Source organism: Marmota monax, unplaced genomic scaffold (genome assembly GCF_021218885.2).
Source record: "Marmota monax isolate L192 unplaced genomic scaffold, Marmota_monax_Labrador192_F-V1.1 WCK01_AAM20220418_F8-fsc00022, whole genome shotgun sequence".
NCBI classification, from domain to species: Eukaryota; Metazoa; Chordata; class Mammalia; order Rodentia; family Sciuridae; genus Marmota; species Marmota monax.
Window position 1 is genome coordinate 330,710 of NW_026695215.1, and position 25,935 is coordinate 356,644.

Below are 25,935 nucleotides of genomic sequence, written 5' to 3' on the forward strand. Positions count from 1 at the left end.
ACAGGTGTTGATCCAGAGGAGAAACTGGAACCCTCTCACTGCCAGTAGGAATGTAGATGGTTCAGCGCTTTGCAAGCAGCCTGCTGTCCTCAGAAAGGTAGGCACACGTGCCACTTGGCCCAGCAGCAGTACTCCAGGGCGTGTGCCAAGACAGATGGAACGGGCTCTCACAAAAATTGTATAGGAAGACTCACAGCAGCCTCTGCCATGAAAACTAAAGGTAGAAACTACCCAAATCTCCACCAACTAATGAGTAATCCACAAACTACAGGAGAGCCGCGTAATGGAAGGTCCGAAAGAGGAAGCGTTGATACAACAGGGGTGAAACCAGTCCAGAGACAGCGGATCCAACCATGCGCTGATGGAAATATCCATGCAAGGCAAATACAGAGGCAGAAAGTGACTTCATGGTTGCTCTAGGCTGTATGTGATGGATGAGAGTTGAGCAGTGATAGTTATAGATTCCTTTTAACATAATAAAAGCATCATGATTATAGTGATGGTTGTACACCTCTATAAATCCACTAAAAACCAATTAATTATATGCTCTAAATGGGTAAATTGTATGGTATGTGAATTTCTTCTCAATAAAACTTTTCTCTTTTTTTTTTAAAGAGAGAGAGAGAATTTTTTAATATTTATTTTTTTAGTTTTCGGAGGACACAACATCTTTATTTTATTTTTATGAGGTGCTGAGGATGGAATCCAGAGCCCCACGCATGCCAGGCGAGCACACTACCACTTGAGCCACATCCCCAGCCTTCCTTCCTTCCTTCCTTCCTTCCTTCCTTCCTTCCTTCCTTCCTTCCGTGTGCCAGGAATTGAACTCAGGGCACTCAACCACTGAGCCACATCCCCAGCCCTATTTTGTATTTTCTTTAGAGAGGATCTCACTGAGTTGCTTAGCACCTCAATTTTCCTGAGGCTGGCTTTGAACTCTTGATCCTCTTCTCGCAGCCTCCTGAGCTGCTAGGATTATAGGCATGCTCCACGGTGCCCGGCTCAACAAAATTTTTTTTTTAAAAAGGAAGCTCTAAACATAAAAATCAAATGGAACGAATAAACCTATGTATCCAGTTAGTGGCATAACTAAATATAAACTTTGGGTGACTTAAAAGCAGGAATTTGACTCTACTTTCCTCAAGAAATATTATCTAGGGACAAAAAGGAGTGCAAAGAAACTTTGAAAACCAAACTTTTCATAATTGCATTGCTAGTAATAAAGTTGGTATTGTTATTCTGCAAGCATTGTGTAGGTAATAAGATAAAGCAGCTAGACAATTATTTTAACGTTAGGAACCAAGATTTTCAATGTAGTTTAAAGGGCGATTACAAACAGAAAGTTAAGGACGTAAGTGAAGACCTGTAATTTCAAATTTGAGTTGGTAGTATCAGTGTAAATTCATGGTACATTTTCTCTTAAAACAATGTGTTCTGGGGCTGTGGCTGAGGTTCAGCGGTAGTGCACTTGCCTGGCATGTGTGAGACACTGGGTTTCATTCTCAGCACTGCATATAAATAAATAAAATAAAGGTCTATCAACAACTAAAAAAAAATGTTCTGGGGACAGCTCAGTCATAGACAACATGCTTAGCAACATGTATAAGGCCCTGGACTCCGTCCTTCTTCCCCAAAACAACAAAAATAAAAGCTTTGTTTACTAAAGTCTTAGAAGCAAGTCAGCACAGTTGCATGAGTTCCCTTAGAGTGGACATTGCAGTCTCTAAATCCACATCCTGATGGAAAACAGCAGGCTCCTTGGGGAAATGGCTTGTTCAAGCCAGGGAGGGAAACATCTCAGATGAACCTGGGGCTTCTGCTCTGCCCGTCTCACTTCTGCACGCTTTCCATGAACAAACCCACCTCATCTTGATTTTATACTTGAGGAAACTGAAATAGATTGCTCAAGGTCACATAGGTACAAAGTGACAAAACAACAGAAACAAATCTATAATTAATTTTGTAAGATGTATATAAAAGGAAGCTAAGTAGAGGATATACAGAAATTTTCTGTACTATCTTTGAGACTTCTCTGTAAATCTAGGTTTATTTGAAAATGATTAAAGGTATCAAATCAAATTCCATACATTTTCCCTAAATGGTTCTCCAGTTGTCTTAATGAGGACCCAAGCATTTTCAGGTTCAAGGCTGGGAGCCCATATATTTGTGAAGGGCCTTTTCACATCCAGGTGGCTTTGGTATCATCACTGCGCTTCCCCAGTGGTGCTGATTTGGTTGTAAGTAATAGAAGGGGTGCGGTAAGAATCACCAAAGCAGGTTGCTGCTGTGAGGGAGCCATCTTTATGGTTTGTTTTTTAAAAGTTTTGTTTGCTTGTTATACAACTTACATCAAGGAAATTATATAGAATGAATGAGCAAGCTCTGGGAACAACAAGCTCTCTAGTTTCTCTTCACTTTTCCAAATGCCAACAGATCTTCCTGGAGGACTGGCACATGGCAGTCACTCCATAGCTGGACATGACTCACAATCCTACAGGTTTCCAGTGGTCCTTCAGAGGCAAAGCTTTGAAAAGGTTGAATTATAATTTGGGGTCTGTAAATAGCCAATGATACTAAGAAGATGGATCACTTCCTGTCAAATCAAAGAGGAAGGCTATTATTCCTTTTATTTGGGGTGGGGAAAGCACTTCGCCCTATCACAAATCTGTTTTTGCAGTTCACAAAGTCAGTCTTATCTTATTTGCAGAGTATTTTTAAATTTAAGTGTTTTTGTCATCATTAGATTTCATAAGGGCTGCTTGAGGCAGAGGGTGTTTCCTTCACCACAACGAAAAGGAAGCCTGAGGAGGTTGTGGGATTGATCACCACGGAGCTAGTTAGTGCCAGAGCTGGATGAAAACCCAAGCCCTTTCAATAGTTCTCAAAGTTCTCTGTGCAGGCAGATCACCAGGGGGATGATCCGTAAAGATGGAGATTCAGTGGGCCTTGGGTGGGGTGGCAGATACTGTATTTCTAACAGGCTTCCAGGACTCTGCTGGTCCCAGGACGATACTCTGAGCAGATTAGCCCAGGTTAGGCATTGAATTTCACTGGTCAGCTTTCCTTGTGTGTACTTGGCACCATATGGATTTCCACAGCATGTTTTGCAAAAGAAATGTTTCTCGCTTCAAAACACATCTTAATACTGTTCTCATGCAAGAACAAGTGACTAAGATTTGGGGATGGATTTCATTTCCTGTGGTGCCTTCCTTCTCCTTATAATCCACTGGTAATTAACAGGTGGGCTGTACACTAGTGACTAGGGCTGGAGTTAGGTAAAAGCATGCTTTAATGCTCCCAATGTTTATATACCTTTATGATTTGGGCCTTATAAGAAATTATGTCTCAATTCCAGATGGATTTGTGCTCAGGAATCTGCAGTTGTGCATTTATTGGTGCATCAAATAGAGCAGGTTTCCTCTGGTCTCAAGGGGCTCCCGGTGCCAGGAGCTGAGCTGTGTGGCTCCTGTGCTCTGTGTGGCTCCACGGATGGTATTTTCCCACAAGGGTCTAGGGAGTGCCCCTTGCACAACATATGTGGCCTGGTTTGGTAACCACACCACATTCTAAATGCTAGTCATGTGGTATGACCCTGCTGTGAGGGAATCTGTGAGGAGGAGCTGTCTTCCCAGGGCTAGGTCTGATTTGAGAAATGTCCACAGGCCTGGTATGGAGAAGAGGCACCCGGGTGGTGTCCTGGCTTTCCTGAATCTTGGGATGGAGGTAGGCAGGGGCAGCTCACAGGCACCCCTCTGCAGGGCAGGCACAGCTGTGCTTCTTTCCTGTAACTGGACTGACTGGTTGGTGAAGTGTTAGCTTCTTTGATAAAGCACTATTTGGTTTTCTCAATGACACCAGCTATGACTGTTCTAAATATGACTGAAGGACAAATATCACTCTGTTGAAATATTTCCAAATATCAAGCCTATCCTGTGTGACTGTGCTTCGTGGGTAGAGAAACTGAATTTTGGTAATGAAGGCAGACATTAACCAGGGATCACTGGACTGGAAGTAATGAGTGACTGTTTTGCCAGGGTTAGAGGATTTACAAGACATGTTTCTTAAAGATTATTATTTTTATAAGGTTTTTTTTTTTTTTTAGTTGTAGATGCATACCTTTATTTTATTTATTTTTATGCGGTGCTGAGAATTGAACCCAGTGCCTCATGCATGCTAGGCAAGTGCTCTACCACTGAGCTACAGCAACAGCCCCAAGATTATTTTATTATAAGGCATTCATTGCTCTTTTTATCACTCAACAATGTTGAGTTCCCACTATGTGTATAAAGCTCCATACTAGCCTTGGGGGTGGTCAGAGTAGAAAACAGTAAGAAAGAAAAAGACTTGGCCCCTCTCTATACTTGATCTGAGAAACTCAGAAACAAAACAATTCAATATGGTCTAAGTGCTAACTGCCCAGTCATCAATCCCCAAGTGCATCTGGTTTCTAGAGGAAAAAGAAACTTTACAGAGGAAGTGAAATGAAAGCTGGGTCTGAAAAGACAGGTAGAACTTTAATGTGGGAGAATGAGCAGAAACATTTTCAAAAGTATTGGAAACTGGGGCTGGGGATGTGGCTCAAGCGGTAGCGCGCTCGCCTGGCATGCGTGCGGCCCGGGTTCGATCCTCAGCACCACGTACAAACAAAGATGTTGTGTCCGCCGAAAACTAAAAAATAAATAAAAAAAAAAAAAAAAAAAAAAAGAAAGTGCATGAAGCTTAGCACTTTAAAAAAAAAAAAAAAAAGTATTGGAAACTGTGCAATGAGGGGAAACTGGGGACAAGGCTGAAAACGCAGGTTCAGCCACGTGGTGGAGAGCCCTGAAAACCAGACTCTTTCAGATTTCACCCCTATGAAAAACCCACGGGGCCTCATGAGATTAATACACAAGGTAAAAGGAGCCCTGTTTCCTCAGGTGCTGGGGATGTGACCTAGGGCCGTGCACAGCCCAGGTGAGCTCTCTACCTCTGAGGCACATCCTTACCATACTGAAAAGCCAGTTTGGTTTTTCTAATTTTTGTTGTGTTACTGGCACTGGTGGGAGAAAGATTAACTTTTCTTGACTGTCTGTCATTTCCTCAGATATAAAGAGGCCAATGAAGATCATATCTAGAGCTTCTAAATAAATTATTCTAGTTCTAAATCAATTATTCTCATCTTCCTGCTGGACCAACAGTGAGAAAATGCCCTTTCCTAGTTTATCTACTGACTATGAAACAATCTTGTAAAATTCTTTTTATAAGTTTCACAAATATGCTTTTTAAAAAAATTCTTTTCATGTTTCATAGATTCTTTTTTTTTAAATTAGAGCTTTATAGGGCTGGGGATGTGGCTCAAGCGGTAGCGCGCTTGCCTGGCATGTGTGCGGCCCGGGTTCAATCCTCAGCACCACATACAAAGATGTTGTGTCCGCTGAAAACTGAAAAATAAATATTAAAATTCTTTAAAAAAAAAAAATTAGAGCTTTATAGCAACACATAGCAGTTGGGTGAAACCATTGTAATTACTTAAATTTATAGATTTAGTTCTATCTGCATTCCAAAATAGAAACACACTGAACCTTTGGTATCAAAAGTATCTTTGGAGAACACTTGTTACATTTCTTGAACTACTAGACTACCTAATCATTATTTTTTAAAATAAGTTTATTGTAGGATTATTCTTAAACATCACAGATAAAAAAATTAAAAACAAAATACAAAATAATTCTTAAAGACATAAACCTTACTAATTTGATCTTTGATTTTTCTGCTATACAAGAAACACCAATAGTAATTGTCACTTAAATTCACTCTCAAAAGAAACTGCACCCAAAGGATCAGATAGGGAGCGAAAGGGGAAGTGCTGAGGAGTGATATTCGCCAAACTATGTTATACTGTGTGCATGTACAAACATGTAACAATAAATCCCACCATTATGTAACCATAAGGTACCAATAAAAATAGTGGAAAAATGAAAAAAAAATTCACCCATTAAAGGATAAATTTTTGATTAGCAACCTGAAAAAATAAATATAATTTTTCTAAAAGCAGAAGCAAAGTGCTCATGAAAACAGAAGTGCTATGTACATTTTGCAATTTCTGACTTCTTCAGCGAGTCAAGAAACCTCAGTTCTGTTTCTGCTCCCCAATAACTCTGTGACGGCAAGATCATTTATCTTTTCCTTTGAAATATGTACAATTATTCTTATGCTTTCTGTTATCTGCTCCCCTCCACCAGATTGAAAGATACTTGAATATTGGGACTCTATTCACAGCTCTATCTAGATATAGCATGTTACTGAGTATTCACTGAAAAAATTATATTTTATCTGTAAGTTAAAGCGGTTCAACTAAATTCTCCATGTCCTGTTTCTGTGAAATGTATGAATTTAATTTGAATTATCAAAGCTCAGTTAAAAAATTCCTTTCAGTTTTTTAGCCTTTTACTGCTCTTAATATTCCTTCCCAGTATGGACGTGTCCTAATTCCACTTGAAGATAAAGTAATTGAATTGTCTAGAGTGGAACTGCATTTAACAGGAAAAGCTCTAAGAGAGTGACAGAATTTGTTGTTTAAGTCAACTCCTGAAGTTAAAGTCAAAAACAATTTTAAAAAATCTAACTAAAAAAGTAGGTAAAGTCAAATCAAACCTAAGAACAATTTCTAAATGGAGAATCTGATGATATTCTAAATTTTCAGATGCTAAAGCACATGGGAATTTTGTTAGTGGATCTACTACTGAGCCCTACAATAGAGCTGTGCCTGTTAGTCCTTTGGGCCAACAGAACCCAAGTAACCTCAGTGAGAATTCACAGCTCTGCGGGTGAATGTATGTGTACATCTTTAATGTTAGTTAAAATCTGGTACGTGCACCCTGTTACACTGAGAATCTTATTTTGGAAGCCCATTTAGTTTGAGCAACATTATATATAACCTAACAGATGCAATGAAATAACTTAACTCCTGAAGTATTAGAGCAAAAATCAGAGTAAATAGATGGGGACAATCCCAAGTAAGCACTTATTCTCAAGTTGTGCTCAACATCAGATGATCTGTAAAATTGAACTGAGAAAGGAGATCAAAGAATTGTACTTTTTCCTTGAATCAGACTTGGGTAATGAAATGAAAATACCCTAAGTAGAAAAAGTTCTTAATTCATTTTACTTCTTATATATTTTTCTTTTTAGTCACTTTAAAAAAAATACTTTAATTAACAAATTAATTAATTTATGTGGTACTGAGAACCCAACCCAGTACCTCACACATGCTAGGCAAACACTTGACCACTGAGCCACAACCCCAGCCAGCTAGCCCCTTCTTACAAATCTTATATCTGTGCCTCTCGGTATTATTCTTTTAACTTAAATGTAAGATATTACACTCAGATAAGAACTCTGTAAAATCATTTTCTTTGAGAAGAAAAGCATCAAATATTCAGGGAACTTTATTTTTAAACGATAAATCAAATAGACACAGCTTTCATTTACCCAAACATGCATAATCCAACCTGAATATAAAATGCACTCAATTGGCAAATTACACATGAAATACAAAGGGAATGCAATTTTACATATGTGAAATGATTGCCAGCTATAGCAACTTAACAAATTAAAATTGTTGTACATTAAAAAACAAAAACCACCTTAAAGCCAATTATCTATAGTAAACCAAGGGCAAGTTTGATACGGAATGATTTGATTCAAGCAAAGAGTAAGGCACCTGCTATGAATTTAGAGCAATAACTTTCATTTTTAAAGTTACAATAAAATAGAATTAGGTAACCAAGACTTGTTTCAAAGAGGAAAACAAGTATAGGGATTGATTTACTGGGTGAGAAAGGCAGGTAAAGTTCAGCTAAAAACCTGCTGGCCCAAGGTTGGCCAATTCCTCTCCTAGGGGAGCAGTTAAGTTCCTAGATGCCCTTAACCACTCCTCCCCTTTACTCTCCTCCTTCCACGAGGGTATGTCGGGAGTCCCCTATGAGGTTCGCACTGTGTATATATTAGGTAGCAGATTTCCCTTCTGTTCCTCTTAAAACAGCTTATTTTAAAAGAGATATCCTGAGGCGATTAACAAAGCAAACATAAGCAGCCTTCTACCAATTCATTAGTACACACACGCTGCTCAGGCTTTTTGCACCAAGTTATGGCTAAGTAGAGCCAACACTTGCAGTTTTCAACAGTACTAGAAAACACAGAATCTGCCTTATCACCCTCACCCTTACTATTAATAAGAAAATCTGATCAATCATGACCTATAAAATCATATAAGGGAAGACTGAAGACTGATCCTTATCAGTAAACCCATTTAATTTCAAATGCCACTATACACTGATATATCTAGTACCCATCCTAAGGGCATTTTAATTATAAACCTAGAAAAAACGCTTTCAAACCTTAAGTGGAACTTATTAGTTGATGTGCCTTTTTTGGTATTAAAAAGTGCTATAGATATGCTAAAATGTCTTATGGCACTCTGGACTCAATGGTAGGTCTTGATGATACATAGATTTCTAGTAGCATTTTTCCTTAAAATTTTGTCTAACATAGTAAACTCCTTTGATATATTAAAATAATCCTGGTGAAATCAATGTGACATAAACCTTCCCTGACTTCACTCCACCATGGTAATTTTTAGTGAAACCTCAGTGACTGATTAAGTTACAAAATGCTTTATTTTTTTTTCCCCTAAAAATGGGATCTTACATTATGCTCACTCATGCAAAATCCAAGGTAGTGTAATAGAAACAAATTCATGAAAATAGATGTGGCTTATATATAAGCATCTCTGCTTGTATTATGCATTCAGAAGCTTTTCAAAATTTTTGAATGCTAATTGTTATGGTAAAACTAGGCTGTGTTCCATTTATAAGCACCTTATTACAGGACAGTTACATGACCCTATAATGGAGTGTGCTTTTGACTCAAGAGTAATAAAGTGCCTAGCTATATAAAAACCTCAAGATTCCAAATTTTAAATTAAGCTGACTACACTTTACATGTTAGAGTTAACAAAATCTAGACTCTGTCTACACAGATTTAATCTAATTATTCATACTGCATACTGTTTTAACAACCACATTAAAAAAAAAAACTTACACTTTACTAAGTAGGGTCCACTACTATAGTTTAACAATCAAATTTTATTGCTTTATTCATGTGGTGCTTTTTGCAAGGCACTGTGGTATGAACTAGAAAACCTGGAATGACTCGTGATAAACCTTGGAATGACACATGAAGGATGCTATGAAAGTCATTCTGAGGCAGGATGCTTTACTGAATCGGTTTTAACCAGGGTATCAAACATCAGGAATGAGTTCAAGTTAAAATTCACAGGAGAATGGAAACATCTTAAGGTGAGTGACTTCACATGCCCATCCTGATACTCTGAATAATCTGGAAAATTGCTGTGAAGAGAAAGAACAAATGTTAAAACAAGCTTTGAATAAAATACATCTAGCAACTTCAAAATTACCTATTAAGGTAGTTAAGAATCTGAGGTTACTCTTACAATCATTTGCAAAAGCTATCTAGCTTCACTGTAAGAAGAGCCTATCTTAACAAATAAAACAATTAAATGCTCACAAAGTTTTATTATTTTCCAGTGCTAGGAAATGAACTGAAGGCCTCCCACCTGCTAGGCAGATGATCTACCTCGAAGCAACATTCCCAAATCAAGTTATATTTTATTTTATTTATTTTTATTTTTATAGAGAGAGAGGGAGAGAGAGAGAGAATTCTAACATTTTATTTTTTTAGTTCTTGGCGGACACAACGTCTTCGTTTGTATGTGGTGCTGAGGGTCGAACCCAGGCCACACGCATGCCAGGCGAGCGCGCTGCCGCTTGAGCCACATCCCCAGCCCCTCAAGTTATTTTTTAAATCCTAGCTTCCCTAAATTTTATGTTAAGTGTCTAAATGAGCCTGCACATATAGGAAATCATTTTAGAAAGAACTTAAAGCCAGCCTGGGAAGCTGAGGCAGGAAGACTGTGAGTTCAAAGCCAGCCTCATCAAAAGCAAGGCGCTGAGCAAGTCAGTGAGACCCTCTTTTAAAAGGGCTAGGGATGTGGCTCAGTGGTCGAGTGCCCCTGAATTCAATCCATGGTACCAAAAAATAAGTAAATAAAAATAAAAAGAACTTAAAACACCAGCGTACACAGGTTTTTCTAGATAGATTGATTTTGGCTTATTCCTAAATAATTAAGCATCCTTTAAAGCCCTGGCCAATAACATATGCATGTTTCCTCATTCTCACAAAGCTGAAATTCAATCATCTTTGGGTTATATAAACTGCTTGGCTCTCAGCCATTTATCAGGAAAGCTTCCAATTGGTAGGTTTAGGAGAAAGGCAAAGCAAAATGTTAAACAGAAATCTCAGAAACATTAGAATGTGGAAAACAGAATCATTTACCTCAATATGAACAGTGGGCATAATAAGGTAATAAATCAAAAAGGCCATTCTGTAACTCATTTGCAGAGGCAAGTGCCTATTACTCTAACAGCAGGCTGCCCTGATAACTAATCTTTCTTGCCATATGTCAAACGTTCCTTTTATTAACATAAAAACACTTGTCTCACCAATTAAATTGCCAACCGGGTACATGTTCTCTACACAGAAACACGTCTCTGGATTAGCTTTACTTTCATAAAACGTGCCACCTTTTGGACATAAGATTCTGATCTGGTTAAATCAAGTCCTAACACCAGGAGTGCACGTCGGGAAGTCTCTCTGCAAGTGACAATGAAATCGCACACAGTCCAAGTTCTTCTGTGCGCGCTTCTTTTTGTTTAGCCTTAAATGTCCGCCAGCCTGACCATCACCACGGACCTGGCCTCTGGTCTCCTAGCACCGACGGAGCGCGGAGAAGTCGCGGGCACTCCGCTCGGCGCCGCCGCGGGCCAGGAACCGGGGTCGGAGCTGGGCGGCCTCGAGCCCTCCCCCCAACGGCAGGCCGCCCCGCACCTACCGGAGCCGCAGACGACGAAGATGAAGAGCGCCAGCAGCCAGGGTCCCACCGACGCCTTCTCCTCGGGGGCGTTTCTCTGCAAAGGGAAACCCGGTCAGAGGCGCCGCCGGCCGGGTGCCGTGGGCCGAGCCCGCCCGCCCCGGCCCGCTCTCCCCCGGCCCCGGCCCCCTCCCCGGCCCCAGCCCCCTCCCCAGCCCGCTCCCGCCCCTTCACCGGCCGGCCCCCGCCCAGCTCACCGAGGTCTTGGCGACGTTGCCGCGCTGCGTGATGTTCTTGCTGTGCTTCTCGTTGGCCATCCGGATCCGCTGCTTGGCAACCATCTTCGCGGCGCCGCCTCCGCCCGGCCGCCCCTCGGCCTCGCTCGCTCGCCTCCCGGGCCGCTGTGAGGCTCGGCTCCCGGAGCCCGCGCCGCCGCGGGCAGGAGGCGCTCGGGACGGGCGCCGGCGGCGGCCGCTGGATCTGGGCGCGACGAGCGCCGGGCGCGAGCTGACGGCGTCGGGTCGGCGGGTCGGGCCAGCAGGGCGCGCGGGAGCGTGGAGAGAAAGAGGAAGCAGACGCAACAACCGGACGGTGCAGCCCGCGGCCTCGAACTACTTCGGGTTCGGCTGCCAACGTCAGCACTGGGCGGGCTCCGCCCCGCGGAAGTGCGGACTCCGCCCTCGGGAGACGGAGGGCGAGCGCCGGCGCGGCCGGCCCTTCACGCTCAAGCAGGAGGTGTCGCTGAGCTGCGCGTGCGCGCCCCGACGCCGGAAGTGAGTCGGCCCCGAGGCTGGCGGCCCCGGAAGCACTCGCTCGCAGCCTCCACGCCTGGAGAGACGTGTAGGGGCCGGGTTCGGCCCTCGTTGAACTCTCACCCCAGCGCACGGGTTTCTTTTTCCGGGACAAGATGGCGCCTTCCACGCCTCTGTTGACAGGTGAGTTCCGAACTAGCGCGGGACTCCTTTTCTCGGGCGTGGTCTGTCTGTGTCTTTGCTCTGGAGAGCCAGCCGGCGGTCCCTGGAGTCCGACCCGCGCTTTCTCATGGCTTGCGGAGTGCCTGGCCTGTCACCCGGGCTTCTTGGTCCACCGCGTGGCAGTCGGAAGTCAGGCCCTTGTCGCTGGTGTCCCCCTCCCAGCTGCCGTCCGCCCTCCTCCCTGCGCTCCTGCCGCTTCAGCAGCGGGAGCGGCACTCGGCGCGCTTGATGCGGGCTGCACTGCTGCTGTTGCTGGCACCGCGTTCGGAGACGAGCCTTGAGCCCCCGGGGCCCGCGGAGCTCCGACGGCGCGCTCGTGGCCCTGGTGGGGCTGCGGCCAGAGGCCCGTGTCGCTCGCGCTCCTCGAGGCTCCTACCAGTGCGCGATGGAGACCTCTGGCCGACATGACGTGGAGACAGTTGTGGACGTTTTGGGAGTAGAATGTTACACGGCTCCTGGGGTTTTGAAGCTGAACTCGTTTGTACTGTTGAAGATGAGGTTTCGGACAGTGCTGGGCGGGACTCGATGTCAATGTGAAGGAGAGGGCATGGGAAGGGGAACAGGTCTTCAGTCGTGGTCACCGTGTAGCAGGAAAGGAGAAGGCGTGAGGACAAGAGTCTGCTCTGGAGAAGGAACCAAAGGGAGCCATAAAATGCTTTTGCTCTGCTGGACGCAATGCTGCACACCTGCAATCCCAGCGACCCCAGGGCCGATGCAGGAGGATTGCATGTTTGAGGCCAGCCTCAGCAACCTAGCAAGACACAGTGTCAACACCAACAAAAGGAAAACAAAACAAACAAACAAACAAAACAAAGAAAAAGCTTTTGCACTTATTGACATTCTTGCCATTCAGCATTTTAATTTTAAGATCCATGCCCACTCCTGTACAATGGAGTACCACAATTCATTCACCCAACATTTATCAAATGCTGACTATAGTCTGATAGATAAAATGCTGGGCTGAGACTATTTAAATGGCATAATTACGTAATTAAATGATTTCCCTAGCCTCACAAACCTAACTATAATTTTTGAATACTAAATGGCTATTTGAACTCTAGTTGAAAATTAGTGGATTTTAAATCTGTAAAAAGTGGTACCTCACTTCTTACAATCTATTCTTCAGCTTAGGACTATTTTGACCTTTTTGTTGATTTGGCAAACCTCTTTTCATCTATTAAAGTTAGTTTCAGATATCATTGCTCTGTAAAAGCCTTTCCCTTTGTTCCCATATAGTCAGTCACTCCCTGAACTATTTCTGAACTCCATGTGTACTTATTTTTTTTTTTTCACTTTTTACATAGGATAATTATCCAGTTGTGCTAGACCCTTAGTTTCTTTTTTTTGTTTGTTTTTTGGGTGTGGAGGATTTGAACTCAAGGGCAGTAGACCACTGAGCCACATTCCTGCCCTATTTTGTATTTTATTTAGAGACAGGGTCTTACTGAGTTGCTTACTGCCTCCCCTGTTGCTGAGGCTGGGTTTGAACTTGGGATCCTCCTGCCTCAGCCTCCTGAGCTGCCGGGATAACAGGTGGGTGCCACTGTGCTTCTTGATGTTAAGAGCAGAGTATTATTAATTCCTGCCTTCTCAGTACCTAGCACTGAACCTGAAAAGCAATAGGCACTCTAAATGTGTAGTGGAGGAATAAATTAATGAAGGGTAGCTCGTTTATTTCTGGTCAAATTTACCAAGAATGACAGTTTTCTTACAATACCTATACGCAAGGATTTTGTAAGAGCTTAGAGATTATTGTTCAGTCTGTCTCTCATATGCTCATATTCTTGGAGGCCAGAGGTATGACTTCATCAGAGTCATACTGCGGATGGCAGAGTGACGATTTTATGCGCATTATTCCACTTCATGCTCCCTTTTCTGTCACTAAAACACACTGTTTAATATTGTAAACATTCTTAGTTGGGGTATTTCATTTAATAATAGATTTTTTTTTTAACTTCCTAACTCTTTTGTTAAATTAGATTCATAGGATCTTAGAGCTGTGAATAATTTGGAGGTTATCCAGTAAATTTTATTAGTCAAAACTTTTAGTTGGAAATGACGAGAACCAAAAAAGAAAAAAAAGGGCAGGTGAGAAAGGGAGATTTTCAAAACTCACATAACCTAATAGCTTCCATACTACTGGATTCAGTTAGTCACATGACTCCAAAAAAATCTGTCTTCATCTGTAGGCCGGGTTCCTTCTGGATTCGTTTGTTCTCAGGCTGACATCAGCCAGCTCGGGCACCTCCAAAGGAAAGAGAATATTTTTGCCACTGATCCCAGCAAATCTAAAGGCTGCCATCTTTGGCTTGTCTTGGCTAGTCTCTTACTCGTCTTTGTATTAGTTTTTCATCAGAAGTCAGGACCAAATTGTATGCTCACCTGTATTAGTGTGGCCTAAAAAAGAGGGGCTTGGTGCTGGGTATGTAAAAATAACAACATCCATTACAAGAAATTCTTATTCTTTTTTTTTTTTTTTTAATTTTTTAAGTTATACCTGGACACAACACCTTTATTTTATCGATTGATCGATTTTTTTGTGGTGCTGAGGATTGAACCCAGGACCTAGCATGTGCTAGGCAAGTGCTCTACCACTGAGCCACAACCCCATCCCCCACAGTACAAGAAATTCTTTTTTTTGTGTGTGTGTGTGTGGTTCTGGGGATTGAACCCAGGGCCTTGTGCATGCGAGACAAGCACTCTACTAACTGAGCTAAATCCCCAGCCCCCTACAAGAAATTTTTTTTAAGAGAGAGAGAGAATTTTAATATTTATTTTTTTAGTTTTTGGCGGACACAACATCTTTGTTTGTATGTGGTGCTGAGGATCGAACCTGGGCTGCACGCATGCCAGGCGAACGCGGTACCGCTTGAGCCACATCCCCAGCCCCAAGAAATTCTTGATTTCTAAGCAACTTGCCTAGATGAGATCATTGAAATAATTTACTTAAAATTGAGTCATTTTTCTAAATTGATATGTAGTTCAGCAAATATAACAGGTGGGAAAAGTATATTTTAAGAATCACCATATCCTTGACATATGACTGTGTTTGTTGAAGCCCGGTGTTTTTCTAATTCTAACTCAGGCCTAGAGTAATAAATTGTATGAGCCTCAAAAAGGCTAGTAAGCTTAGAAAAGATTATGTAGATACAATAGTTGTTGTAATTATTGTTTTTTAAACAGTTACTGTGTAAAACTCTAATATTTATTGTTTTAGAACTATTCCATTCTGTTTGCTGATCCTCTTTTACTAAAGATAACATCAAGTGTGAACATACGCTCTCAAGCTAGTTTCACATCTTGTTCACTGTTTCACCTTCAGATATTAACTCAAGTGATTTTTTATTAAAGTTTTGTGTAGAATAAAATTGTTGCAGTTATGGAAAAGTTTGTTTTGCATCCATATTTATTTTTGCTTTTATTAATTTGTGAAACAGTTTATGTTCTCCTATGAACTTGAATTTGTTTTTCCTGGTAAGTTTATGTATCCATTTATTCACATTTTTATAAGGAAATCATGCAAACTGGTTATTTAATCTAATAAAGTTTCTTATAGGTCCAAAATGTTAGGCTTCAATATAGCAAGACATGAAATAAACCTGTTGTTTTAAGTGGTTTATATGTATGAACAAAACTATGATAATCCAATATGATTTTTATTCTGAATTTTCCTGTGAAATATTATGTGCAAAGAATGCCTAGTTTAATGGTCATTGATAGATCATCAACTTCATAGTAGCTTTGGTTTGTATTGTTGTCTCATAGGATATGTTTTTACCTTTGTACAAAAATCTTGGTCTTTTTGATATGTGATTATAACTTTACAATTTTATCCAATATTTCCAACCAAAATCATTCTTGGGAATGTTGAAAAACTTTCATTTGATTTGTTTCCTTTTTTTGTTTGTTTTTTTGGCTGTACTTTAAACAAAGTATAACCAAAATGATGTTGCATTTTTTAAAAAGTTTTAAAAATTTGTATATAATTTAAGACTCAGAGAAGTTGTAAAAACAGTAGAGTTCTATGTACCTTTCACCCAACTTTCTCCAGTGATAACCTGTATAACTGTAGTGAATTATCAAACCTGGAAATTTGGTACAATAGTATTTATTAAACAAAATTTCTTATTCAGATTTTGAGTGTGTGTGTAGTACTAAGAAATTTTATCATATATAAATTCATACAACCACCACTGTCAGAATATAGAACTGTTCTGTCACCAGCAAGAAATTCCCGTGGTGCCCTTTATAGTGAAGTCCTTCTTCCAGCATTAATGCCTAACAGTCGTTGCTCTGTCCTTTGTCACTGTAGTTTTGTCATTTCGTGAATGTTGTATAAATACAATTATAGAAACATAATCTGGATTTTTGCTTTTAAAGTTGCGTTTATTTAGAATGTGAACATATGTATGTTGAAAAGCAGTTGATTAATTTGACTTATTATTTTGCATCTCCAGAAACATACCAAAACCAAAAATTGGAGACCCCATGAAATTTAGTTTCTTGAATGGGAAGGACATGTCACTCTCCACACTGGCACTAAAAATGTCATGTGTGCCTTCTAAGATTTGGGTGAATATTCTACAAGGAAAATTGTGACTCAAGTGTTTTTTGTTTTTCTCACTACTCCATTGTGATTTTCTCCCTGTATTAGTTTGGGACATAGGTCTGAAAAACAAATTTTAGAAAAGGAAAACCTACTGGTTGCCCTGAATAGCCTGAGAGTTACCGCTGCTATAGCCAGAAAGATAATCTTCATGAAATCCGGGGTGTAGATGCCACTTTAGTAATGGATAAGATCTTTGAATTTTCCCTCAAGTAAACATTATGTAACATCAAAATCATCAAATGACTACTAGTTACAATTACTACTAGAACACAGGAAGCCAAGATGAGCCGGGGAGAAGATTTTTGCTTTATCTTCTTTGCCCATCAGTTCAGGCCTGTGTTCTTGGTGTCAGTAGTTAGGGTCCTTAGAACATAATTTGATTTCATCAGCATTTTCTTTTTTTTTTTTTTTTAAATATTTATTTTTTTAGTTGTAGTTGGACACAATACCTTTATTTTATTTATTTTTATGTGGTGCAGAGGATTGAACCCAGGGCCTCACATGTGCTATGCAAGTGCTCAACTGCTGAGCCATAACCCCAGCCCTCATCAGCATTTTCTAATTAACTGGGGCTACACTGACAATGTGCCATTTAGGCATCCTGGACCCATGTGTTAATTCTGAGAGAGTGCTCTTAACGTGTTAGGTTTTACTACAACTTATGAGAAGACCCTCATTATGCTGGCAAAATTGTATGTAGTATAGGAATAGGGTGTAATCTGATAATTATAAACTTTCTAATTTGAAAAATTCACTTTTGGTTAATTCCCCCAATGTCTGTTAGAACTTCATTTAGTATTAAGAAAATAATTGCCTATTCTCTTCTAAATCCTAATGTATCATATGAAATATTGCAGCAGATGATTGATTTAATAATGAAAAATAGCACTTCTTTGCTCATGTGGTGAGAAAATTTTAATGCTAAAGAACTAAACTTTAGGCTGGGAATGTATCTCCATGGTAGAGTGTGCTTAGCTTACCATGAGCAAGGCCCTGGGTTCAATCCTCAGTATCACCAAAAAATTAAAAATAAAAAAGTTTAAAAGTTTTAATGTTTTAAAATATAAAAAATAAAAGGAAGGAAGGAAGAAAAAAACAGTTCATAGTCTTTAAATTTAGGAAAACATTTTCTGGCACAAGATGTTGTATAAATTTTGACTGGTACAATAGTATTTATTAAACAAAATTCTTATTCAGATTTTGAGTGTGTGTGTAGTACTAAGAAATTTTGTGAATGTCATTTGAGAATTTTAGAATAAATATCTTAAGTGTATAATTAAAATTGTAGCAAGAGACCAAACTTTTTCTAAATCACTCTCTTGAAAGCAGTGATAGATTCTTACTTATTTTAACCCCTAGTGGTCAGCACATAGTACAGCTACGCAGGGGCCATGTCACAGACTAGGTACCAGACTCATAGGTACCGTGGTGGCGGGAGTTGGGTTCTGAAATATGAAGAGCACTTTGCTGGGCTCCCGGCCTGTTCTAGTGCTGACTCACAGGGGCAGTTGTTTCCCAACACCTCTCAGTAGGGTGTTCCACACATGCAACAGTAGGGGGTCCAGCTCTGTGACTTGGAGGTGTCCTTGTTCAGTGCTCTGTGTATCATCTATTTACTTTCCCTCCATTAAGTTGGGAGCTCCATTAAGACATGGGTTTATTGTTGTTCACTAGTAGTTCTTTGGGACCATTGGATACCTGAAATTTGAGCTAGTTAAACACTAGGGAGAATATAATATTCTAATAACTTTGATTTGACTCTTCTCCAGAAGGGGAAGGCAGTAGGGATCAGAACTGGAGCCAAGGCTGGCCCTAACTGTAACTCTGCTGCTTTCCCAGTAACCCAGAGAAGGCTGGGAGATGTCTGAATAGCTAGATGCAATGGTCGCCAGGGACTCCGTAACTATCTTTTCTTCAGCTTTTATACTGTTGCTGGTAGCAAGAATTCTAGGAAAGATACCAACTCATTCCCAATTCTGTTAGTTTTTTTCTCCTAACTATTGCATACCGAGGTGTCATCTGAACTGTCCCACCATGGTCTGGGTTTCCCTAATCTCCTGTGGGACTCAACAGAAGCATTTAAAATAGTTTCCCCATGTCCAGTCCACTCTTGATCGTTTCCTGTTCACTTTCTAAAGTGTACTAGATTGACCTTTTCAAAATGCAAATCTAATTTTAATGATCCACCTAAACCTCTTGAGCATTTATTTATTTATAGTTGTATATGGACAGAATGCCTTTAGTTTATTTATTTACTTTTATATGGTGCTGAGGATCAAACCCAGGGCCTCACATGTGCTAGGCAAGTGCTGTACCACAGAGCCCCAGCCCCAGCCCCTAGCATTCTTAAGATAAACCAACATTGCTGAGTTCAGTCTTCTTTGTGGTCTGAGCCCTGAGCCCTGTTTTCAGCTTCGACTTCTTCCAGCTGCTTGGGCCTTTGTCCCTTCCTCTGGTGTACTGCCTTTTCTCTGGTATGGGGGTTCTGTATGTGGCCTTGTTCTCCTTCCTGTTAACTGCTGTTCATCCTCCTGCTCCTAGCATCTAGGGACTAGCTCAAGAACACTTTCCCTGTCTTCTAGTTTGGGGGCAGAGCTCCCTGTCGTGCCCTCTGATACCATATGTTTTCCTTTGTAGTTTTCCGTCTGTGGAAATCATTTGCTCACTGTAGACTGAGTTCAATGAAGTCAGGCATGAGACAGGTTTTCCTCCCTCTTGTGTCTCCAGTACTCAACCCAGAGCCTGGGAAGGGGTTTTCCTTCTAGTAAACATCTGTTGAATGAATCAGTCTGTATATTTGAGTCAGCTTTAGATGCATCCAATTCAGCCCTTTTGAAAAATAGTTAGTTCTCCAAATGTTTTATTTGCTTATTTGTTTTTGAACTTTGTTCCCATTTAAATTTTTTATATATTACTGTTATTGGGATTAGTGAATGAGTGTGTTTCATTCTACTTGTTCTTAGTTTGGGAGACTGCGAATAGATGAACAATAGTTTGTGTTCTAAGAACTTTAAACATGTACTACATTTTATGTTATTTTATATAAAGCATGTAGCTCCGCTGTATGCCAGTGTTTCTGTTTTATAGACGAGGCAGAGGTTCAGAGAGTGCCACATCCACAGGCTCCGAGCTGCTACACACCTGCTGCCTCTGAATTGATGGCTTTATGTCATGATGTGTACCCTTTTAATGATAACATTCTCTGGTACAGCTAAGTGTTTAATGATTTCCTTAATATCTTGAAAACTTTTGCTTTTTAAAAACATTTACAAATATAATCTACCCTTTATTAGCAAAGGGTAATGTGTTGGTTCTTTCATGTTCTTTAGTCCGAGGATCAGAAGGATTGTACATGGTGAATGGGCCGCCGCACTTCACGGAAAGCACAGTGTTCCCAAGGTATGCTTTATTTTGTTGAGTGATGTTACCAGAGTATACAGTATATAGTAAATGGGTTTTGTGTAGTTTGATGTATTTTCCACGAGAAAGGGAAGGGATAAGCTAGTTTCTTGGAAAATATTGTGTGATATTAACAGGAGATGGAAAAAATACATATTCTTTATCAAGTAACATGATCTTTAGATTTGAAAGTAATTGTGTAAACCTGTTTAGAAGAGGGGGGAATAACAGTAAGGAAAAGTGCAGACACTGTGTCATTGAATGCAGCCTTTAGTTTGGAACCAGAGTTTTATCTTGGAGAAGGAGAAAAACTGGCAACTATGATAGTCAACCTGCTACCAATAATCTTCATGAATTTAAGAGAATGAAAATGGTATTAAAAAAGGAATAAAATAGAATATATACGTCTAATATGTAGCTAAAGAGATATATTTGGCCCCAAAAGAAACAATGCAAGGACAAACCAAAAACTAATTAAAATAGTTTCCTTGGGAGAAAGTGTAACAGGATGCTGGAGATGTATCTGTGAATGAACTTTGGTATATATAGTTATGACTTTTAACCATGTAATTGTTTTAAATAGTAAAGTTAAATAAAGTGGAAAACTGAAACAAATGAACCAAGCTCTGTGTCAAGGTGGTCATATAACCATGTGAAATTTCACAAAGTTCTTAAATGCAGTCAGTATTTTATTGTTAACTGAAAATACATGTCTTTTGAAGTGTTTTTTTTTTTTTTTTTTTTTTTTTTTTTTGTGGTGCTAAGGATTGAACCCAAGGCTTGCTAGGCAAGGGGTCTACCAACTGAGCCACATCTCCAGCCCCTAGATGTTGTCATTTCAATCTATTATAGGATAAAGTAAATTAATAATTATATTAATATCACTAGGAACCAAGATCTTTAGCGTGAGTGTAAAGAGAGGGAGTTGTATATGTACATATGAACTTGTGATTTTTTAAAACATTTGTATTTCTTAGTTCTTTCCACTGAAGAGTCAAGAAGCAGTGAAGATGGGCTGGGGTTGTGGCTCAGTGATAGAGCAGTTGGCTTGCATATGTGAAGCACTGGGTTCGATTCTCAGCACCACATACAAATAAATGAATAAAATAAAGGTCTGTCAACAATTAAAAAATATTAAAAAGAAGAAGAAGAAGCGTGAAGACCCTGTGCACAGACAATGGCTTTCTGGGTACCACCCCTCACTAAATGGAATCAGTTCCTTGGAGGACAGGTCAGCTCTAGGTCTAGAGCAGCAAATGTACAGGTGAGGTGGGAACATCTTGTGCCAGAAAGCAAGGAAGCCGCAAAGGACCAGTGAGGTCTTTGAAAGGGCCATAGGAGTCATCTAGAAGGGAGGGGCTTAACACCAACCTGAGATGGAACAGTTTGAGCCTTAAGAATTATAACTAAAAGAATAAAACACGTTAAGTATATCAATAATAATTTTTTAAAAACCTTCTAAACCTTATTCATTGCATTAGTGGTTGATTGAGTCCTTGCTTGTTGCTTTGAAGATTGGTAAAGGGAAGGAATCAGGCATTTCTCTTGCCTTTTCTGTACAAACTATATTTCAGAATAACCAAATAGTTGATGAGGGAAAGTTCTTTTTTTTTTTTTTTTTTGGTCCCAGGGATTGAACCCAGAGGTACTTAAACACTGAGCCACATCCCAGCCCTATTTTGTATTTTATTTAGAGACAGGGTCTCACTGAATTGCTTAGTGTCTAGCTTTGGCTGAGGCTGGCTTTGAACACACAACCCTCCTGCCTCAGCCTGCCCGGCTTAATTTTTTATTTTGAGACAGGGTTGCTGAGGTTGGCCTTGATCCTCCTGCCTCATCCTCCCAGGTTGTGGGATTACGGGTGTGCACCACTGTGTCTGGCTTCATTCAATGTTCTTATAAATAATTTAGATGATCACTTAGAAAGGATGTTCTCTAATTTATACTTCAAATGGATTTGTAAGAAATGACTAACATTTTAAAAGAGCAAATCAAAATGTAAGTAAGTTTTAGTAGGGTAGAACATTACACCAAAACCTGTGAGGAATTTAATAAAGACAATATAAAATTGTGCCTTTAGGTCTGGAAGTGAGTTGCACAAGTGTAGGAGTGGGGACATCTTGTTCACAGCTGTCTATGAGGGAGAAATGTTTTTAAAAAGTTCACTAATTGGGGCTGGGAATGTGGCTTAAGCGGTAGCACGCTTGCCTGGCATACGCGGGGTGCTGGGTTCGATCCTCAGCACCACATAAAAATAAAATAAAAGATGTTGTGTCCACTAAAAAATAAATATTAAAAAATTTTCTCTCTCTCTTAAAAAAAAAGTTTCACTAACTGTAAATTGGGTATTAGCTACCATTATTGGTTTGCAGAAGCATAGATGTCATTTCTTGATAAGTCATTCTGAAGATAATGTCCAGTTAAGATGCATACATCAGTTATCAGTGCATTTGCTGTTATTAGTTTCTCATCTAGTGTGACTGTGCCAATAGACACCTGAGTGTACGCAAACGCACATTTCAGTTTGGGTCTTACTTGATATTAGGAGATGTATTCACAGTGGCTATCTCAAGTAAAGAGATAACAGTACTTACAGTTTTGATTCCTTGATAGAATGTTGCCAGGTAACCGGATTTCCACAGATGCAGTCCAGAATGCTGCTTCGTTTGTTAAATGTGAAGATCCTCTTATTATGTAGCCTGTGTCTGCACTGGAGGAGTCAATGGAAGGCCTTTGTCCTTTAAGCCCAGGGCCACTTGAGGATGTTCTGTCCTCCATTGTTTTGCTATGTAGTCTGGGACATTGTCCACAGCCTCTGTGTTGAAATTAGCCTTCTCAAGATCAGGGTTTACAGCTGGCTACTTTTATGTTTAGTTACATTTTGTGGGTTCCCACACAAATAGTTCACCCAAAGGGCTCTGTTTTTCTTTCAAGATTCACCCGTTGGTATAAAATTGATGTCCAACTTACTTTAACAGTGATTATTCTCAGAGATAATGCTTTTTGGCAGAATAAAGCCTTTTGGAATTATTTTCATATTTTCTAAAATATAAGTTTTTAATCATTAAATTAATAGATTATAGTCTTTTTTTAAAAATAAGAGGCTCTGAACTATATATATATATATATATAATATGTATACACACACACACACACACACACATATATGAATCTTTATTTTATTTGTTTTTATGTGGTGCTGAGGATCGAACCCAGTGCCTTACACATGTGAGGCAAGCACTCTGCCACTGAGCCCCAGCCCCAGATTATAGTCTTTTTAATCATATTTTTTTGAAAAGTATCAAAGCTTATTAATTTTAAACTGTTTTTGTTATTTTCAGGGAATCTGGGAAAAATTGCAAAGTCTATGCCTTTAGCAAGGATGGAACCTTATTTGCCTGGGGCAACGGAGACAAGTAAGTGTTCATTTACATGGCATGGTGTTCCGTGTGTGTCGTGGGTATAAATGTAACTGGCATGATTTGAATAACATGTATTTAGGTGTCATTAATAAAGCCCATCTTCTGATGTCATGATGTAGTAAGACAACTTTGAACATTTTCACAGGCATATATATATATCAATCATACCCCAAATCTAACCTAAAGAAATGAGAAGTTATTTTAAATAGTGCTCTGGTTATTGGTTAGCATTTCTTAAGTTCTGCACTAACAAAATAATACTCTTGCTTGTTTATTTTAGATTTAGATAAACTTATTTGCTGTTAAATTAACTGCAGTTAATGTAACTATTAGTCCTATTATAAAAGCATATAAATTATTTAAAAGAAGATTTAGTATAATCTGTAGTGCATAAACCACCAAATCACAAGGTTGGTCTTATTCACAATGTTAATGCATAGTCTTAATCTTAGCTTCAAAGTGTAGGAATGGGGACATCTTGTTCTCAGTTTTTTGTTTGTTTGTTTGTTTTTGTTTTCGTTTGTACTGGGGATTGAGCCTCAGGGGCACTCAACCACTGAGCCACATCTCCAGCTCTGTTTTGTATTTTATTTAGAGACAGGGTCTCACTGAGTTGCTCAGTGCCTCACTGTTGCTCGCAATCCTCCTGCCTCAGCCTCCTGAGCTGCTGGGGTTACAGGCGTGCCCGGTTATATTCTCAAATTTTACATCTTTTTATATGACCTAAGTATTTAAGTTTTATTTTTTATCCATAGTTTCAGTTTATACTATTTGGAGTCATTAGATATTTACTGCCTAGTGAGATATACTTCTTTTCATTGTCTTTTTTTTTTAAACGTTATCCTTTATATTCTATTAGCTTACTCTGTTGAATATCTATTTTCACCCTGGCAATTATTGTTAATGATTTTATATATTTCATTTATATTCTCACTTAGTCATCTATTGGATTCAACTTCAGTCTTCCATATATCCCCCATATCCCTTTTTAAGTGTCCTGTCCATCACTTAATAGATAACTTTATACATAGATGCTGGCATTTATTTCCTGTGGCTTTGGCCATAATGGTTCATAATGTCTCTAATAAAATATAAAAAAGGACTGGTCATGTGACTCAGTGGTGAAGTGCCCCCCCTAGGTTCAACCCCCTGTACCAAAAAAAAAAGAAAAAGAAAAAACAAGAAAACTTCATGTCATTTTTATGCTTATTTTTTCCATATTTTTTAATTGGTGTGTGATAGTTGTACATAATGGTGAGATTTGTTGTTACATATTCTCATGTCATTTTAAAATACGTAATTTACAAGGGTGTGTGTGTGTGTGTGTATTATAACAGTATGCTATAATCTTTGATTCCTATCAGTTATTATTTGTTCTAACCGAGGTATCCTCTTCAAACTAGAGTAAAACAAAGTTTCTTTTAGCAGTGTCTGGAATAAAATGGAACATCTTTTTTTGTTTTTTTTAACTCTAAAATGTTTATGTACAGAAAAGTCAGCCTGAACTGATTCAGAAGCTTGGCCCTGGCATTTATAAGTAGTATGATCTTGGGCAAATCATAAACTAGTTCGATTTTTTTGTACTAGGGAAATGAATCCAGGGGTGCTTAACTACATCCATAACCTATTTTATATTTCATTTAGAGACAGGGTCTTTATGAGTTGCTTAGTGCCTCGCTTTTGCTAAGGCTGGCTTTGAACTCTTGATCCTCCTGCCTCAGAGCCTCCAAGCTGCTGAGATTACAGGCGTATGCTACCATGCCTTGCTAATTTTTTTTTTAAGTCTTAAATTTAAAATTAAAAAAATAGAATTGATGAGACTGTTGAGGATCAAATATGGAACTGCTTTTATTATATGGTCATCATCATTTTTGTCATTATTGTACCATAATAATTTGTATGCCTTTTGAAGATTGCTTTTGAGATGTTAATAGACATCCAGAGTTTTCTTACAGACTTCCTAGCTGCTTTGGTTTGCACTTATTCAAATGAAGACAATATACTTTGCTGTTCCTTGCCTCTCTGCCTTCCCTTAGTTTGGAATATCTCAGCTTCTCTGTAGCTTAGCTTTTTCTTTTTCTTTTTCTTTTTTTATCCATCTTTTTGTCTGTAGCTTACTTTGTGTTCACTTATAGAACTTGTTTCCTTTTCAGAAATCGAATCATCTTTTATCTTTCTGCTAATACTCTATTATTTTCAAACATTAACCTGCCATAGGGTCTTTTTTGTAAAATGTCCTTTTGTTTTTAAAGTTAAGGTGTTTTTGGATATTTTCTAAAACTAACTGAAAATTGATTTTTATGATAAAGAAACATTTTGAAGTGATCCATATTTGAAAAGAGGTGTGAATGTTTTGGTTAGTGTTGGCTATTAAAAAATATTATAAAATGGTATTTCATCACTGAAGTCGTTTCTTTTGAACCAGAGTAAATACCATCAGTATCACTAACAAGGGACTGCTGCACTCCTTTGACCTCCCAAAGGCAGTTTGCCTTGAATTCTCGCCAAAAAACACTGTTCTGGCGACGTGGCAGCCTTACACTAGTAAGTACTTTCCCACTGTATACCTATTCTGGCAGGACCAATTAAATTTAGTGGAAA

The 25,935-nt window shown here is 39.4% G+C and overlaps 2 protein-coding genes across 3 annotated transcripts in view; one reads left to right on the forward strand and one right to left on the reverse strand.

Annotated features, from left to right (window-relative positions):
• Nucleotides 1–7,409: 7,409 nt before the first annotated feature.
• Serp1 (stress associated endoplasmic reticulum protein 1) lies at nucleotides 7,410–11,533 on the reverse strand. The gene is made up of 3 exons (XM_046431431.2): nucleotides 11,188–11,533; nucleotides 10,952–11,027; nucleotides 7,410–9,389 (listed from the first exon to the last, which is right to left on the reverse strand). The coding sequence occupies exons 1-3, from the start codon at nucleotides 11,269–11,271 to the stop codon at nucleotides 9,349–9,351; spliced, it is 201 nt and encodes a 66-aa protein (XP_046287387.1). The 5' UTR covers nucleotides 11,272–11,533; the 3' UTR covers nucleotides 7,410–9,348.
• A 248-nt stretch (nucleotides 11,534–11,781) lies between these two features.
• Nucleotides 11,782–25,935, forward strand: part of Eif2a (eukaryotic translation initiation factor 2A) — a 33,438-nt gene continuing 19,284 nt past the window's right edge. Inside the window, exons 1-4 of one of the 2 annotated variants that reach the window (XM_046431429.2) lie at nucleotides 11,782–11,865; nucleotides 19,843–19,912; nucleotides 23,254–23,328; nucleotides 25,760–25,878. In XM_046431429.2, the coding sequence (XP_046287385.1) occupies nucleotides 11,838–11,865; nucleotides 19,843–19,912; nucleotides 23,254–23,328; nucleotides 25,760–25,878 (292 nt within the window). In that variant the 5' untranslated portion in view covers nucleotides 11,782–11,837. The remainder of the gene's footprint in view (nucleotides 11,866–19,842; nucleotides 19,913–23,253; nucleotides 23,329–25,759; nucleotides 25,879–25,935) is intronic. The other variant, XM_046431430.2, reaches the window with a different exon arrangement.

Excerpts from the sequence above, each read along its gene's own strand:
- Serp1 (XM_046431431.2), bottom strand. The coding sequence starts at position 11,271 with ATGGTTGCCAAGCAGCGGATCCGGATGGCCAACGAGAAGCACAGCAAG. Across the intron at positions 11,028-11,187 it reads GCAACGTCGCCAAGACCTCG|AGAAACGCCCCCGAGGAGAA; the intron begins GTGAGCTGGGCG and ends TTCCCTTTGCAG. Across the intron at positions 9,390-10,951 it reads CTTCGTCGTCTGCGGCTCCG|CAATTTTCCAGATTATTCAG; the intron begins GTAGGTGCGGGG and ends TTCTCTTCACAG.